This window comes from Puma concolor, chromosome A1 (genome assembly GCF_028749965.1).
Source record: "Puma concolor isolate L17-30 chromosome A1, mPumCon1.1.hap2, whole genome shotgun sequence".
Classification (NCBI taxonomy): domain Eukaryota; kingdom Metazoa; phylum Chordata; class Mammalia; order Carnivora; family Felidae; genus Puma; species Puma concolor.
In genome coordinates, this window is record NC_141667.1 from 76,762,796 (window position 1) to 76,779,277 (window position 16,482).

The 16,482-nt window shown below is 37.2% G+C and overlaps 1 protein-coding gene across 16 annotated transcripts in view; it reads right to left on the reverse strand.

Moving 5' to 3' along the window:
* The window catches only part of PAM (peptidylglycine alpha-amidating monooxygenase), a 287,568-nt gene that overhangs the window by 117,970 nt on the left and 153,116 nt on the right, over positions 1–16,482 (reverse strand). For all 16 annotated transcript variants that reach the window (XM_086690473.1, XM_086690089.1, XM_086690162.1 and 13 more), the window contains exon 4: positions 8,991–9,048. In XM_086690473.1, the coding sequence (XP_086546599.1) occupies positions 8,991–9,048 (58 nt within the window). The remainder of the gene's footprint in view (positions 1–8,990; positions 9,049–16,482) is intronic.

Consider the following 16,482-nt stretch of genomic DNA (forward strand, 5'->3'; position numbering starts at 1 on the left):
GTACTGCTGGGAAACGAGACAAATATTATTTTTGAAAAAAAGTGGGCCATTATTAAATTTATAAAATGAGTTATTAAGCAAAAACATTTAGGGAAGGATGGAGAGGAGACCTGTTGAGAGAAAAACAGATCATGAAGATATACCATCTCTTTGGCTTTTCATTAGGAAGGAAAGTCAAGTGTTTCGCCTGAGCCTCTGCTTATGCAGAGGACTAATTGTCCTTTGTAAAGGGCAAAAATTATTCAAAGTATAACTTCTCTGTCCCTTTTCTGATTTTCTTCTCCTTCTGACATACTGCTTTAAGAACCACTTATTTGCTCCACATTGAAAGCTTACCAGATTAGTGTTTAATTTTAGTTTCTATAATTAGAAACAAATCAATATCTTTAAGAGGTAGTTAACAGAACATTCCTCAGAGTTCCCTCTCATAGAAACTTACTCTCGTGACTCATGCATTCTTCCAGAAACTCAAGATCTCATTTGAATGCTAAGTAAATTACTGGTATAGAGTTGTATATAACCATCTTTTTCACATCCTAAAGAAAGAGTATAATATCAAAGTATTTATATGATTATAGTTCAAAGTACAATTCATTGCAAGTTGAAATGAAAAGTACTGCCAGCAAAAGGAATGTCATATCAAAATGTAAATCTAAAACAAACAGTAGGTGCCATAAAATAAAGCAGGCCTTGGACACTTTCTTTGAAGGGCCTGCTGCCAATGGTGGGGGGTCAACTGGGAAAAGATTATGCTGACAGGTTCATTACCTGGGTTTGCTCCATTCCTACTTATTATTCCTAGCTTTGCAAAACAAGATCCCACCCCTAGTGAATAAGAATGAGGTCTGTTGGGCACAAGATACACATATGACCATGCTGGAGATTTCAACACTACACAAAAAGAATATGGGAAAATATTTTCAAATCACATCTTAAAAGAAGTTCTCCCTTCTTTCTCTCTCTCCCATCATACGCCAAAGAAGTACAGGATCCAAGGGGAAGGGAGCCAGAGGATAATTACGACAACTAACAGGCAGAATAAACAAAGGCAGCCTTGGGATGGCCACAAACAGGCAGAAGCACAGCCTTGTGAGAATGCAAGGGAATATTCCATAAGATTAAAAAGTGCCACCGACTCTTCTAACTCAATAATAAGATGACAGTTACTTAAGTGAAAATGGAACTTCAGTCTCAATGGGTGTTAGTTCAGACTGCCTGATGTATAAGATCAGAGAGCAGTTTACAGGCAAGCAAGTGTGAGCAAGTCCTGGGAATCAAATATTTCTGAAGGACTAAGACTCCAGAAATAGTAACTCACGCACATTAATTAAAGGAAATGCAATGGCTCTGAAAGTGCACAGGGTGGAGGACTTCTCAAAGGTTAATGTCATCTGCAATGAAAGACTTGAGAGGATGCGTGTGGGCGACGTACTTAGCAGAGACAATGAGGTCTATTTTCTGGCGTTCTAAGCAAAATTTGTTCTAACTGCATGAGGTTGTTTGAAATTTATGGCTTCTTTTAACGCACATCAGACACAAATCAGGACCATAAAATTCTCTAAGAATGTGACCTAGGATGGAATTTCATTTAGCACTTGGCTTTCTCTCCGTTTTTCCTTTCCAAGTTGATATCCAGGTCTGCATATCAAATGTTGATGTATCTGCCAGACGTGGGACATGGAAAGATTTTGAAGAACCCACATAGCCAAGTATAGGAACTAGAGACTTAGGAGATATCCATGCACAATCAACCCTAAATTACCACTGAATATAAGAGGTACACCCCTCTCAGTTAAAGATATGCCATAGAGGAATACTATAGACCACCAATAATTAACCTATCAAATAAAAAAGAACTGACTTTTAAATGCAAGTTTGGATCTTCAGAATTCAGGCATTCTGGAATTATTGCCCATATGTATCATTAGAGATCATTATTGTTCTCTTTGTTTCCTTTTTCCTCCCAGTGGAATCATATTATACATAGTAAATGGTTTCTTTCCTATGCTGTGGATATTTTTACGTGTTATTAAACAATTTTTGTCAATGATACTTTCTATCTAATAGTGTGCATTAGAATTATGCTATGCAGTTCATTAAAAGTAGAGATGCTCAGAGTTAATCCTGGGTCAGTCCTACCCCTTCCCCCATCAATATCTCATTTAAATCTCAGAGGTCATTCCAGGCATGTGTACCTTTGAAAAGTTTCACAGGTGATTCACAGGTGATTCTGACCCCAGTCGACATTTTTAGTGCCTGAATATATATATTATATAAGCATGCTTAGAGTTTGGTTAACTCATCTTAGTTAACGTGGACTGTGTTACTCTCTTAAAGGCACAAAGCAAACAGTAAGAACAAAGTTTCTTTTAAAATAAATTTATAAAGAAAATTTTTCTGAAAATAATTAGCTGATCCCTCAAAATCAGTGTGTTAAAAGAGATCACTGGAACTCTGCAGTACATCGTACAGCTTCAGCTATATCACCTGAAGTCATTTTAAGGCCGAGGTCTGAAGCAGGCACACAAATGGAGCCTCTGGTGATTACAGTCATGTCTGTGTAGTGTCAGTCTTCTACTACTGTTAGTGTTTCCAGTCATATTCAGTATGGAGACTACAGACATGTAAGGTTTAAGACATAATAATGTAAAAGAGCTGTTAAAATTTTTAAAAAATGATAGGCCCCAAATCTTAATATCCCTTCCATAAACATTTCTTTGTTTCCCAAAAAATAAAGATTATATATCAAAATCCATTGCAACTGAAGATAAGGCTGTAAACTATCATGAAAGTGTAGGATATGATCACCCTTAATGTTCATAATCTTGCAGCTGGGTCAGAAAGGTTCAGATAAATGTAGAGCTCATAGCAGTACAAACCATTTAGCAGCATGTTAAAAACCCACAGCAATCACATATTATCTTCCACCAGCTTCCTCCAAAACTGTAAAGCAATTCTATACCAAAATAAAGACCTTTTGCTTGAATGTTTTTAAATCAGAATGTTTAATAGATAAATTGTTGTTAACCCTCACTAGCATGGACAATGATGTGCACTTCAGAAAGAATCCCTAATGTGGTTTATGAGGACGTTAAGCTGCTGCTGCCAAATTAAGCAAGAAATAAGACACCTGAGCAAGCCTTTAAATTGAACATGAATTTAAAATGAAATAATCCTTGCCTCTGAATAAAATAATTTAAGCACAAAAAAGATTTAGATTTCTGGATGATATACCTTTTAAAATGGAACTTTTTTGGTATATGTCAGAACCAACTGAATAATCAGTAAATAGACTTTATCAGCCAGGCTGTGCAAGCTAAAATAGTATAAGCTTCATTAATCCCGATATTTGTAACGCCATCCCTCTAGTAGTCCCCTATTAACTTCCTATGGAACAAAATCCATAGCCCCTTCTGACCAGTCTCCTGGTCCGCGACGTTTCCAACATGACAGCTACACTCACCCTGCACTCCCCTCAGACAGCCCTCTGCACCTAATAACCACCCACGACCACTAGCATTTACTGAGGGCCACCCCCTGCTAGGCTCGCTTATTGCTCACAATGACCCTATGTCTGGTCTTTTCCCCTCAAACAGATGAGCCTTGAGGAGAGACAGGCTGAGTAGCTTGTGTACAACCCTGCAGCCAGCAGGTGGTGAGGCTCACATTGTGCCCAGTGTGCTCCTTCACTGATCATACTGTTGGCCACTGGAATATTCTCCTCCCCTCTGCAGATCCAAATAGACCATCTTCCCAGATGCAGATAAAATCCTGTCTGTCTCTCACATGATGTTTTCTCTGACTAGAACAGTTCACGTTCATCTTTTTAGAGTTGGCCCCTACAGTTGTCCCTACTGAAATAGCAGAAATGGCTACTTCAGAATGACTGTCAAAATGTCATGTACCCTTCACTAATGAAGGGCATTCACACATCGAATACGATTCAGACCCGGGCTTTCTGGATTGGCCATTTTCCTGGGAGTGTCGGCAGAGGCGGGGGGTGGGGGGGGGGGTGGCATTTTGACATTAATGCAATAAAGCAGCACAGTCAACGTGTCAGTTTCTGGTGATCTCTAGATGTATGTAACGGAAGGCATCTTAACTCTCAGCTTTACAGAATATGATGAGATGGTTCCTACTCCTCCATCTCCCTTTGTTGTATTACTTGAAAGAACCCTGGGCATTATCAGGGGTTGTCATGTTGGAAATGTGGTATTTGGTTGACCAAACAATAGAAGACATCCTAGAAATACTCTGAGACAAGGCAGGCAGCAACATCTTTTCTTTTTTGTTTATGACCAAGCAAATCAGGTTTTATCTGCGCATCAGAGACCTATAGGTGTAGCATATCTTATTTGCGCTAGCTCTCCAAGTAACTTTCACTATGATGCTAGAAAATCTTCTGAGGGTGATTGCGGGAAGATACCCAATGGTCACGTGAAGACACAGACTACAGTTTTCATGTTGGAGAAAATCCTAGAAGAGGGAAAAGAAAAGTTATGCAGGCAACTAATCAGAAGCAGAAAGGTGACAGAATGACTTCATGGGGATGGAGACTCACATGTATGTACACACACACACCTTCTATTTACTGCTGTCACGCCATAAAATGTGATTATCTGAGCACTGTATCCTACCCAACCTTGGTCTTTATAGTCTTGTAATGACCTTATGTAATGACCCATAAACATGATCAAAATTAGACTGCTCCTCTATTTTTTGAGGTAACTCAACATCACCTGAACGTGTGCTTTGTTTAAGAAAGGTCACATTCAGAAATATTTAAGTCTCATGGTGCTATTCTGCAGAAGACATTGTTCTACATTCAAGAGAGAAGCCCAAGGAAAGGAAAAGCAATGAATCATTAGATTAATTTCATCTATTTCTAAATTCAATGGCTTCTACCTCATTTGTATAGTGCAATTTGATAGATAGGGACCCGCCATCATTCACTAAGGAAAAGACACATTTATTTACTGGTCATCCATGTGAGGGAAAGCAAGTGGATGAAGATGACAGTCAAATTTCTTGGCTGAGTGGGCTGCTGTCAGAGTCAATTCCTCAGAGTGTCTGTAAAACACCTTTTAGACAGCATCACAGTTCAGTGGTCAAATGCAGATTTTATCATACCTTCACCCATTCCAATCTGTGATTTCTTATTAAAACAATAAACAAAAGCAGTGCTCTAAGGAAAGCTATGATTCTGTTCAAAGTATAAAAATTATATTTATCTTCATTAGACTATTTCCCCAAACAACTACTTTAATTCACATTTACTAATTCAATGGAGACATATAAATACATCAAAGATGTTGTGCATGCTTATACATAAAAATGCTGGGCATATGCACATATAAATTCTATGACAATTGTGATGGTATCTTCTCAGAATTAAGAAATATGTTTGTCTAAAATGAGTTACATAACTAGTCACACAAGCAGAAAGCCAAAATTATGAATTATTCAAATGCAATTCTGGCTTTTAACACCATGAAGAGAGTTTGTTTTAGTCCTAATAAGCAATCTCAATTGTACTCTGCCTTTTGTGATCTTCTTTAGAAATTTGAAAAGCCGGGGCGCCTGGGTGGCGCAGTCGGTTAAGTGTCCGACTTTAGCCAGGTCACGATCTCGCGGTCCGTGAGTTCGAGCCCCGCGTCAGGCTCTGGGCTGATGGCTCAGAGCCTGGAGCCTGCTTCCGATTCTGTGACTCCCTCTCTCTCTGCCCCTCCCCCCTTCATGCTCTGTCTCTCTCTGTCCCAAAAATAAATAAACATTGAAAAAAAAAAATTTAGAAATTTGAAAAGCCAAAGGAGAAAGTTCTTTTCAGATGTTATAATACTTATATTCTTGTCTTTAGAATTCTGCCAGGCTATAATTTCTTTGAATTGGTGTCATACCTCACATCCCCATTGCCTTGCCCAATAACTAACACACAACAGAATTTTTAAAGTCTGCTGAATGTATGAACAAGTGGCTTTTCTTAAAAAAAGAATTATTCCCTTATATTCAAATAAGAGTAAAATTTAAGGCAAAAAGGTAAAGTGTCTACTAGATGATACATTGTCTTAAAAATAGCCAAGCACAACACTTTTTTTAGTATTCAATCATGTATTGAGCAAGCAATATTGAGTCCCCACCATATTCAGTAGCACATATCCTGCTGGCCTTCAAAAATTGAAAAGGCACAGATAATGAAAGCAGAAAATATAAAATTGATAAATGTCTTAAGAAAAAAATAAAGTAGTAAATGCTTTACAAGTCTTCATTTTCAACCATATCTAATCTTATGATAAGGCATCCTGAGACCTAGAATTTGGGAGAACCCACATATTTCAATCATGGCAAAACCTTGTTTACCACTAGAAGAACTTTCACTCTGGGAATAGGGAAAAGCTATGCATGATCACCCTCCCAACATACAACCTATATATCCACTTTTCCTACTGCAAATCTTTCACCTTTGTGTATCCTGGGTTTAGCTTTGTAGGATGGTTTGAGGTTTATTTTTGTTTTTGACAAAACCGACCAGAGTGTTCCTAGTAGAGACTGAAAGGTAAGGAAATGAAAGAATTGTATTTGATGTAAGACAGAGATGTGCGATTGCTGTATTTCAGCTCTATCTATCCATTTGATAACTTCTTTCATTTCTTCCCCGATTCACTATCCTCGCATCCAAATCTCTTATGACAGGGGAACACACAGCTAGTAAAAATCTTGCTCACGTTCCTTGACCTCTCTGACCCTCCATTTCCTCTCTATAAAATGGCTTAAATATGCTTAGCTGTAAGTATATTAGTGTCTCGTAGGCCCCTGGTAAATGATGGGTGGTAATGAGCTGATTCTATGAACAAGGATCCTATACAAACTATTGCCCTCCTGTTTGATTAAATCAAAGACAGAGATGTTCCTTTGTTTCTCTAATTATAAAGTGGGGCTACCTTCAGGTTTGCCCTAAGAATTAATGAGACAATACATGCAACCTTCCCCTTACTTATTCCCTTATATGAATGATTGTTTGGTTTTCAACTTTCCAGTTCTAATTTGCTTACACCTAAACATCTGTGGTTGCTGGATTATGCAAATAGTAGTAACCACAAATCGCCTGGAGCTAGTACATTAAAGGACTCACATTGAAGATGAAACAACCCTGTTTTGAACAAGTGACAAAATCTTTAGTATTCATGCAATCCTCCCAGCCACAAAGAAAAAAATATATTGAAAATAATTATTAATCTTACAAGATCCTTTAAGGACCTTCAAACTGGGAACAGTTTAATCTGAGAAGGGAGGTGCCTAAGAAAATGCAAAACCATTTGGTACCCTAGTTCTGATATAGTCCTTTATGAGTTTCCCATGAATATTTTCCTTGACTGAATATATTCACTTGTACTTCTCGATTTTAATTTATGTGAAAGTAAACACATTTCTATTAGGAGAGCAATAACGCATTCCAGGATATATATTTATAGTCCTTAGAGTCACCAGCTCTGAAATCATATACTACCACCAACCTCCAGAAACAAGTCAATAACCTCTTAATGTGAGACCTGTAGTGTTGCTGTGAAACATGACTTTCATATGCATACAGGCATGGAGATGGCCTTCTCTTCTATGCAAATGTGAAACAAGAGGAATCAAGCTTTCTTGGAGCTTGGAAAGAAAATATAAAATCATAAAGAAGAAAACATCATGTAAAAATGCCTTTTAGTGAGTAAATATTATTTTCTCCTAGGCTGCCAAAAATGTGGATATGATATTGAAAAAACCTTTACTGTTGATATTTTAATGATGAATTTGTAACCTAAATCACATTTACTATTACACAAGGCACTACAATTATTTTCTCTGTCTTTAAAGTTAAAGTTGAGGATCTGGGAGCATTGTCGTTTCTACCTTTTTTCTTGGTAATATTCGATTATTATACAAAGTGAGGACACACAGGCAATGCTCAACTTCCTAAGGCCTTTCATTCTTAAGAATTAACTCTGGGAACAAATTTGTAGAGTGCTATTCTAAGTTGTATTTTCTGTTGGAATTGCCACCAAAGTGTGTGGAAAAAAATGCACATTGCTCTGGCTTTTCAGGTCTGTAATGTATATTCCTGTGGGAACATCTCATGAAAATTTATCCTCAGATGGCCCCGAGGCAACAGTACACATTTTATAATTCACATAATGGCCGTTTCAGACAGCCTACTTGAAGATTAGTTTCATGGGACCAAAGCACAACTCTCATTACCATTACTTTCTCTCCAAAATTAACATCTCAAACCAGAAAAGTGAAGCAGTGGGAGACAGAAACAAATCCATGAATAATTTGTCAATCACACCTCCTCCCAAACAGTTAAAAGTTTGTCATGAGGATATTTCAATGAAAACAACCTAGATGGAAACAGATGGTATTTTGTCACTTTTCTTATCTGACTTAAAAGCTCAGCTGGGGAAGGACCTGCCATTTATGAGTCCTCTTATTCTACAATAGAAATAACAGGACCAATGTTCCTGCCTTTCCCTATCTCTACCTCCTTCGCTTCTTTCCTTCTCTCAATTTCTCCTTCCTTCCTTTCTATCCATCTACTATTTGACAGGTAAAATCTTAAATTCCCCAATGTTGATTCTAAGTACAGTCGATTTATAGCATGAACCAGCAGGTAAATAAACAGTCTGTTGAGTGGAGCGGAATTAAGCATCCAGCCACAGACAGAAAGCCAATACTATACAAATGGGACCACACAGTATTGGCGACCATTGACATCTGCATGCAACTCCTTAACTACTATTACTCATGAATCTCTCCAGATACAGTTTGCAACCTTGTCTCTGAGTGGCTCTCTCTAGTTTGTTTCTGCATTAGGCATGATAAGTGCATTTTAGAAACTGACAGTAAAAGATTAATATGCTCATAACCATCAAAGAGAACCTTTCACTGATTTCAAATAGCTGCCCTCCCTTCGACCGCCCACCCTGGCACACCATCCAATTAATACTTACTCACGAAGGCTTCCTCATCCACCGGCAAGCGCATTGACATGCAGAAGTACGTATCAGACTGGTAGAGAAAGAAAGATACAAAATCTGAATTAATCTGCAGCTAGTAAAGAAGGAAAAATAACAAGTAAAAGCATGGGCTCTATGACTGAAAAAGAACTATTGGCCCAATGAGGTGAAGATGCCTGCTGAATGGGTGTGACCAAGTTAATAGAAGGGCCAAGTCTAGAACTTAGGTACTCCAAACATTTTTCTAAGACTCTTTCCTAATTGACCTCAAATCCTATTTATAACACCAATTATTATGACTGATATTTCTAGTTCTGTCACAGTTAAAAGGCAACATTTTAGATACTTCTATAAAAAGAGTGAAATACTTTATGCACTTGACTTTAAAATGGTAGGTTAGTTGGTGTTGACCATCTTCACTGTATGCATAATTATTCAATTTCTTGAATCACTTTACAACTGCCCCAAATATTAATTAGAGAAGTACAATGAAAAAAAGTTGGTCTTAAAAGGTAATATTATATTTGGTTCTCCCTTACTTTAATATTTTTATGTAGTACATTGAAGAAATCAACATTAACTCAAGTTATTCTTTCTTTTCCAGCAACCAGTCAGTCTCTTACCTAAATGGCCATTTTTCCACTATCAAATATATTAACACCAAGAATTTTTAGTGATGAAAACTGTAACTTAAGGAGAATGGGATTCTCTTTTCATCTATGCATTCCACTTCATTAGTGGAAGACCTGTGCACCATAGTTGGTAATATACCCAACACAAATACTGCATTTAGTAATTCATACTTCATGGATTATTACTATATAGTGCTGGGATCAAGAGATTCCATAAACATGGATAGAGATCATTTGGGTATCTCTGAACCTACTAGTTAGCGTTGAAAAACTGTGAAATCTGTACCTCTTCTTAAAATTCTGTATTGGGTGGGAAACAAAGAAGTTCAAATATACAGCAAATCAACATCTCAACTTTTGAAAAATTTGATAAATATGGTTCAGTCTTTATTACTATTTTAAAAAACTTTTAATGTCTATTTTTTTTTCTATTTTTTTTTCAACATTTATTTATTTTTGGGACAGAGACAGAGCATGAACGGGGGAGGGGCAGAGAGAGAGGGAGACACAGAATCGGAAACAGGCTCCAGGCTCTGAGCCATCAGCCCAGAGCCTGACGCGGGGCTCGAACTCACGGACCGCGAGATCGTGACCTGGCTGAAGTCGGACGCTTAACCGACTGCGCCACCCAGGCGCCCCGTAATGTCTATTTTTGAGAGAGAGAGAGAGAAAGAGCACAAGTTGGGGAGGGGCAGAGAGAGAGAGGGAGGCACAGAATCCAAAGCAGTCTCCAGGATCTGAGCTGTCAGCACAAAGCCCGACACAGGGCTCGAACTCACCAGCTGTGAGATCATGACCTCAGCCGAAGTCGTCAGATGTCCAACCGACTGAGCCACCCAGGCACCCCCATTACTACTCCTATAAATGCCATTTTTTTTCTCAATTAAGCAAACTCTTCTGTTTAAAAAAATTTTTTTAATATTTATTCATTTTTTGAGAGAGAGAGAGATAGACAGAGTGAGAGCAGAGGAGGAGCAGAGACAGAGGGAAACACAGAATCCAAAGCAGGCTCTAGGCTCCAAGCTGTCAGCACGGAGCCTGACACGGGGCTCGAACCCACGAACTGTGAGATCAAGACCTGAGCCGAAGTCAGCCACTTAACCAACTGACCCACCCAGGCACCCCGAACTCTTTTGTTTCTTTAATGGATTTACAATTATTTAGATTCACCTTTACTTTCCTAAGAAGGAAATATGCTGGGAAATATTGAAGGTTGAACAGTAAGGAGGTTAAGTGACATAAATGATGGACATGTGGCCTGCATATCTAAAACTCGAGAAATACAATGGCAAAATGATGCTTAAAGATCTTAGAATCACACACAATATTGCTCATAAATATTTTTCCAATCTCTGAATTATTACCATTACAAAACGTACCTACTCCATTCTAACATAAAACACAGGAAGTTTAAGATTCTTTGCTATTTGGTCATCCTGATCTAGAAATAATTCAGGACTAGAAGATATTTAGTGGCTACTACAGAGCTGCGGCAACTATTACTATTTCTAAGCCAACAGTTATAGAATGCTTTTTATGTGTCAGGCATAGCTCTTCATGTTTTACTTGTATTATATCATTTAATAACTAAAACAATCAAATATGATAGATAGATACTATTATGAACTCCATTTAAAGACAGTGAGAATAATCACTAACATTTATTCACAGCACTGCTCTAAACACTTTACATGTATTAACTTCTTTAATCCTCAAAACACATCTCTATGATATGATACTATTATTCTCCATTCTACAGATGAGGAAACTGAGGCAAACTGAGGTTAAGTAACTTTACTGTTTGCTGTAGCCAAAACCTGACAGTAGGCTGATAGGCTCTTGAGTAGTACCCTCCCCCCTTTGCTTTAGAAAGTTGGCAATTATAAATCTTTGCTCTGCCTCTTTGAGATATAAATCTTCTATAACCCAGAACTGTCTTCTGACATTCAATGAGACAATTCTGCTCTGGTTGTCAGCCAGTGGATGCCTTGCTCTAAGTTATATCACTGCTTCCTGTCATGAAGATAGGAGAAGCTTGTTTTTCTTCTGGATAGGTGCCAATGAACAAACCCAGAAGCACTAGTCACATGGACCAACCTCCCTAACACCCCTCAGGGCTTTTCCCTTAGTACCCTCCAAGGCTTCAAAGGTCTTCTGTTCTTTGTTTTGGCAAAGTTGAGTTCAGTCCACACTGGACCTCCTTCACTATTACAATGGTTAATTCTGAAGAAAATCTGTCCTTACCACTTCAACTAGTGCCCACCTGATTTACCTTTGACCCTAACAAGTGCAGGAGCTGGCATCTGAACACAGGCAGTCCGACTAATGCATTACAGATCATTCAAAGCAATATGAACAATTAATGACTTACAAGCAAACATAAAAACAAAAGTCAATTTAGAGTAGCTAAGCATATATTTGTAATAATAAAGGATCAAAGGTTGCAATTAAATGTAAACTAAACAAAACTTCTTTTATATTTGGATTTAACAGTTTTCGGTTTTATTTTACCTTTCATTTTATTATAAACCATCGCAAGTTGTTTTTGGAATAGTAAGTTATAGGAATAAATACATATATCAAGTGTAAAAAGTTGGTTCTTTTGATTAAAAATAAACGAAGCACAATAATGGTTCCATAGACGGAACAAAGGAAACTACTATCATACTCAGAATTGATTGGATCCATGTTGTAATTCTTATTCTCATCAGCAGCTGCACAATTTAAAAGGACAGAATAACTTGGGAATGTCTTCCTCTTACCAATTTTTATTTCTTGGCTTATACCTTCTCCGATAGTGAGAATGTATTCAAATTTCAATGGTTTCTTTCCTTTTCTGTGGAAACCAGTTTAAAAAAAAAAATGAGGACGAGATGAGGGAGAGCCTCTGCACAATTTGGCAAAATTGTTTTGGGAGAGCAAAGTCTGTTTTATACTTTGATCAATGGTGTACCATGCCCCATCATACTCTGATTTAGTCTTTTACTTATACCCCATTTTTCAAGATAAAAATAATTCTGTTAGAAGAAAAGAAGGTAAAACTTTTTTTTCTAAAAATGAGCACATGAAAAAATAGTATGTATCAAATCAATAATTAGCCTTCAGCTAAAAGCTCTGAAGACCACAGTTTGATGGAACAGAGAATAACAAAAAGTAATTTATTCTTTTCTCTCAAGTGTAAAAGGTGTCAGTGATTTGTTCTGTAACATTCTGGTAACATAGTTTGGTTCCTAGAATTTAGTTGAGAGCTCAAGATCTATGTAAGATCTATGATCATATGGGATCATATGATCTAACGATCATTTACAGGGTCTAATCGGAGAAGCCATATCTTAAAGATGACTCAGGGCCAAGTTCTGTCCCCCTTAGGCTGGCTGAGTCTGAGTAAGAACTCTTTTTGTGCTACTTTTTCTTCTCACAATTATGCTGTGAGTAGGTCTAACAGGCACTGCATCATTTTTACAGAAATGGAAACTGATTCACAGAAAGGTTATTGATCTACCTAAGGCTACTCAGGTAGTTAGTGTCAGAATAAGGATTAAAAGTCCTCAAGTTTATGCCTTTAAGACGATTAGAGATAACTATCTATCTTTCTTGCTACTTTCTTGTCATTAATCTAGTTTCTTGCCATTTTAATCTAGTTAAATTGTGATTCTGGAGAGTCTTTGAATCTTCATACCTCTTTTTCTCGAACTATGAGACTAAATCCTGTATTTAAAATTAAATGTAAGACTCTTCATAAGTAAATGAGTAGCTTTTTTTTTTTTTTTTTTTTGGCAAGACAGGTAATTTGCTGAATAATGGATTGGACAGCGGCCTTTGCCAAACTATTATGAACTCATTATAGCACAGGGAAAGAAAAATTATTTTGGTGATTACAAAATACTGTTTCCTCAATACAGGTTAATATCTATAGCAGGTTACCAAGAAATTTAAATTCCATGCTGTAAACAACGGTCAATATAAAAATTTAAGGCTATAACATATAATTACATAGTTAATTGCTACCAACCTTGTGATAGACAAACTTTTTTTAAAAAAACAAAGCCTCTGAAGACAACAATATTAAGAAAACTGGGACAACACATTTATCAAAGTAATAAAATCATTATATCACTGATATGAACAAGTAACCAGTTATGTTTTTCTTTTTTGCAGGATGACCATCAAGAACACGATTTAATAATATGTTCATCAGATCAATGTAATCTCATACTCTCTGTCAACCAACAATACAAAAAAAAAAAAATTCAAATGACTTAAACATTCAATCAGCACTTGGTGTATGATACCTTGTAAAAGGGAAAACATTTACTGAGCCTTCTACTTTATTCTAGGAGCTTTCCATCAGTTATTTGCCATGATAACACTGCCAGGTGGTGTTTAAGCAGACACTGTTTTAAAGGTGGAAAACTGAAGCTCAAACAGGTAAGTAACATGTTTGTGATAAAACAAAGTTCTTGAAACTGATGAAATGGAATTTGAACCCAGCTCATTAAAGCACTTCTGTTTCCAATATAGGAAGACAGCTATTAAAAGGTTGTTTTTCAAACCTCTCTAATATTTGAAAAGAAAATTTCAATTCTTAGACACAACTTTAGTTGTTTCTTTGATTAAGGGGAGAAATAAAGAAATCAAAGACACATGACATTTAACAGGACGTTTTAGTCCAAGTCCCCTAAATTTTCAATAGCACCTGAGAGTATTTCATGAAAGCCTGTTGACAAACCGCAAGGAACTAGTCTACAGCCACAGCAATTTAATTTTGCCATTATTTTGTTTCTGTAAAGTAAAGCTATTTGAAAGCATATACATAACTCAGATCAATGCTTCTCTCCAACACGTTCTGTAGACACAAAAATAGCACCTTACTGCCCATTATAATAGCTTCTTCATTTGAACACACTGTCCCAGAAGGGATGCTTCCATAATTCAACCCAAACTACCAATACAACCTTTCACCATTTTCCATATATCATCATCATGAATCCTCTTTTTCTCTCTGTGGGAAAAACATTGGATCTGAGCTTGGTGCCAGGGGACTGTCTGTAAAATACTGTGGATTCAAACTGCTAACATAAGGCTCAGATGTACAAAAAGGGAGAAATAATGTGAATCTACACAGCCGTGTTTCCCAGTGCTCTCTGTTATGGCACATCAGCCAAATCTGAATCAAGAGGGATATGATATTGCTGATGCTTCTTTACTGCTGCTACTGGGAACTATCCAAGAAAAGCACATTTTTTCCAACAAAAGAAATGCACTAGAAATGAAAAAAAGAGTACTTATTATTAAAGAACTCCTATTATATTCTATTAAATCAAGCCATTTTAAAACGAGAGTTCTCCCATAGACAATAGGGTTTAGTAACACCTTCCTTACATTATTTAAAAAGTGTTCTTTATTTTGATTTAGTCATTTGTGAGATAGAGATGCAGTGGTTTCTAAGGAATGAGTAGTTAACAAAATCAACTGCTTATTTAAATTAATATGGGACAAACAAAACCATCTGTTCACATGAAACCAGTAATTTTTGTTTTGGGAAACCAGAGGTACTATTCAGATCCTAGTGTTGAACACTATCATTTGATCTTGATTAGATAATATCCTCACTGATATAGCCTCATATATATATATATATATATATATATATATATATATATATATATTAATTTATATTTGAGAGAGAGACAGTGTGTGTGTGTGAGAGAGAGAGAGTGAGAAGGGGAAGGGCGGAGAGAAGAGAGAGATGGAGACAGACTCTGAAGCAGGTTCCAGGCTCTGAGCTGTCAGCACAGAGCCCAATGCGGGCCTCAAACTTATAAACCGCGAGATCATGACCTGAGCCAAAGTTGGACACTTAACCAATTGAACCACCCAGGCACCCCCCTCGCTGTCTTTATATTGTTTGAGCTTGAAAAATCCCTGCAGACAACCTCTCTTAAGGAGACTACTCAGTGTAATGACACAAACAGGTTTACAAATAGACAACATGACCCAGTTTTACCTGGACATTTTATTTCTGTGACCCTTTGCAAATTGGTTGTTTTCTGTTAATAGGCCACAACCTGTAGAAATATTATATTGTGTATGGTACGGTCTCTGGTAACCTTTCTCAGCCATCCCTTGCTAAATAACCAGAGTGGTGAAACCATTTCATGGTGGCAACTGTGACTTTGTGCCTTAGAGTATTGCTTACAAAGCAAGTAGTAACCTCTTTACCAACCCAGATCATGCACAGTTTAAATCTGATGTAGACAAAGTGTGAAGGATCCACAAAGCCCTTCATTTTCATACAGTACTCACTTTGGGTTTAAATAAGTTTCATTTTGCAAAGAACTAGCGGAAATCTCAGGGACTGATGGTGGTGATGCCAGTCCAACAAGGGAAAGGCCCAGGAAGTGATCAGGCCTCTTTGACAAGGATTTCAGTTAGGAGAGGAAGGAAGCAACTGGAAAATTATCTTTCAAAGTTTTCTTTTAATTGATCGAGATGGAAAATGGAATCAAACTGCTATTTCCCAAAGTGACTTTAATGCATGCTTATTAAGCTTATACTGTATCTTTTAATATTATCCTAGTATAAAAGAAAGTAGTCTGTATTTTCAACATCATCCTAGTATAAAAGAAAGCTAAAGCAAAGGAAAATTATAGCAAAGCACAGAGGATTTTCTGAAGTGAAAAACTCAGGTTTAAGAAGTCCACCTCTCTAGGCAAACCAAGAAACAGACCCTTAACTCTAGAGGACAAACTGAGAGTTGCTGGAGGGGAGGTGGGTGGGGGATGGGTTAAATGGGTGATGGGCATTAAGGAAGGCACTTGTAACGAGCACTGGGTGTTGTATGTAAGTGATGA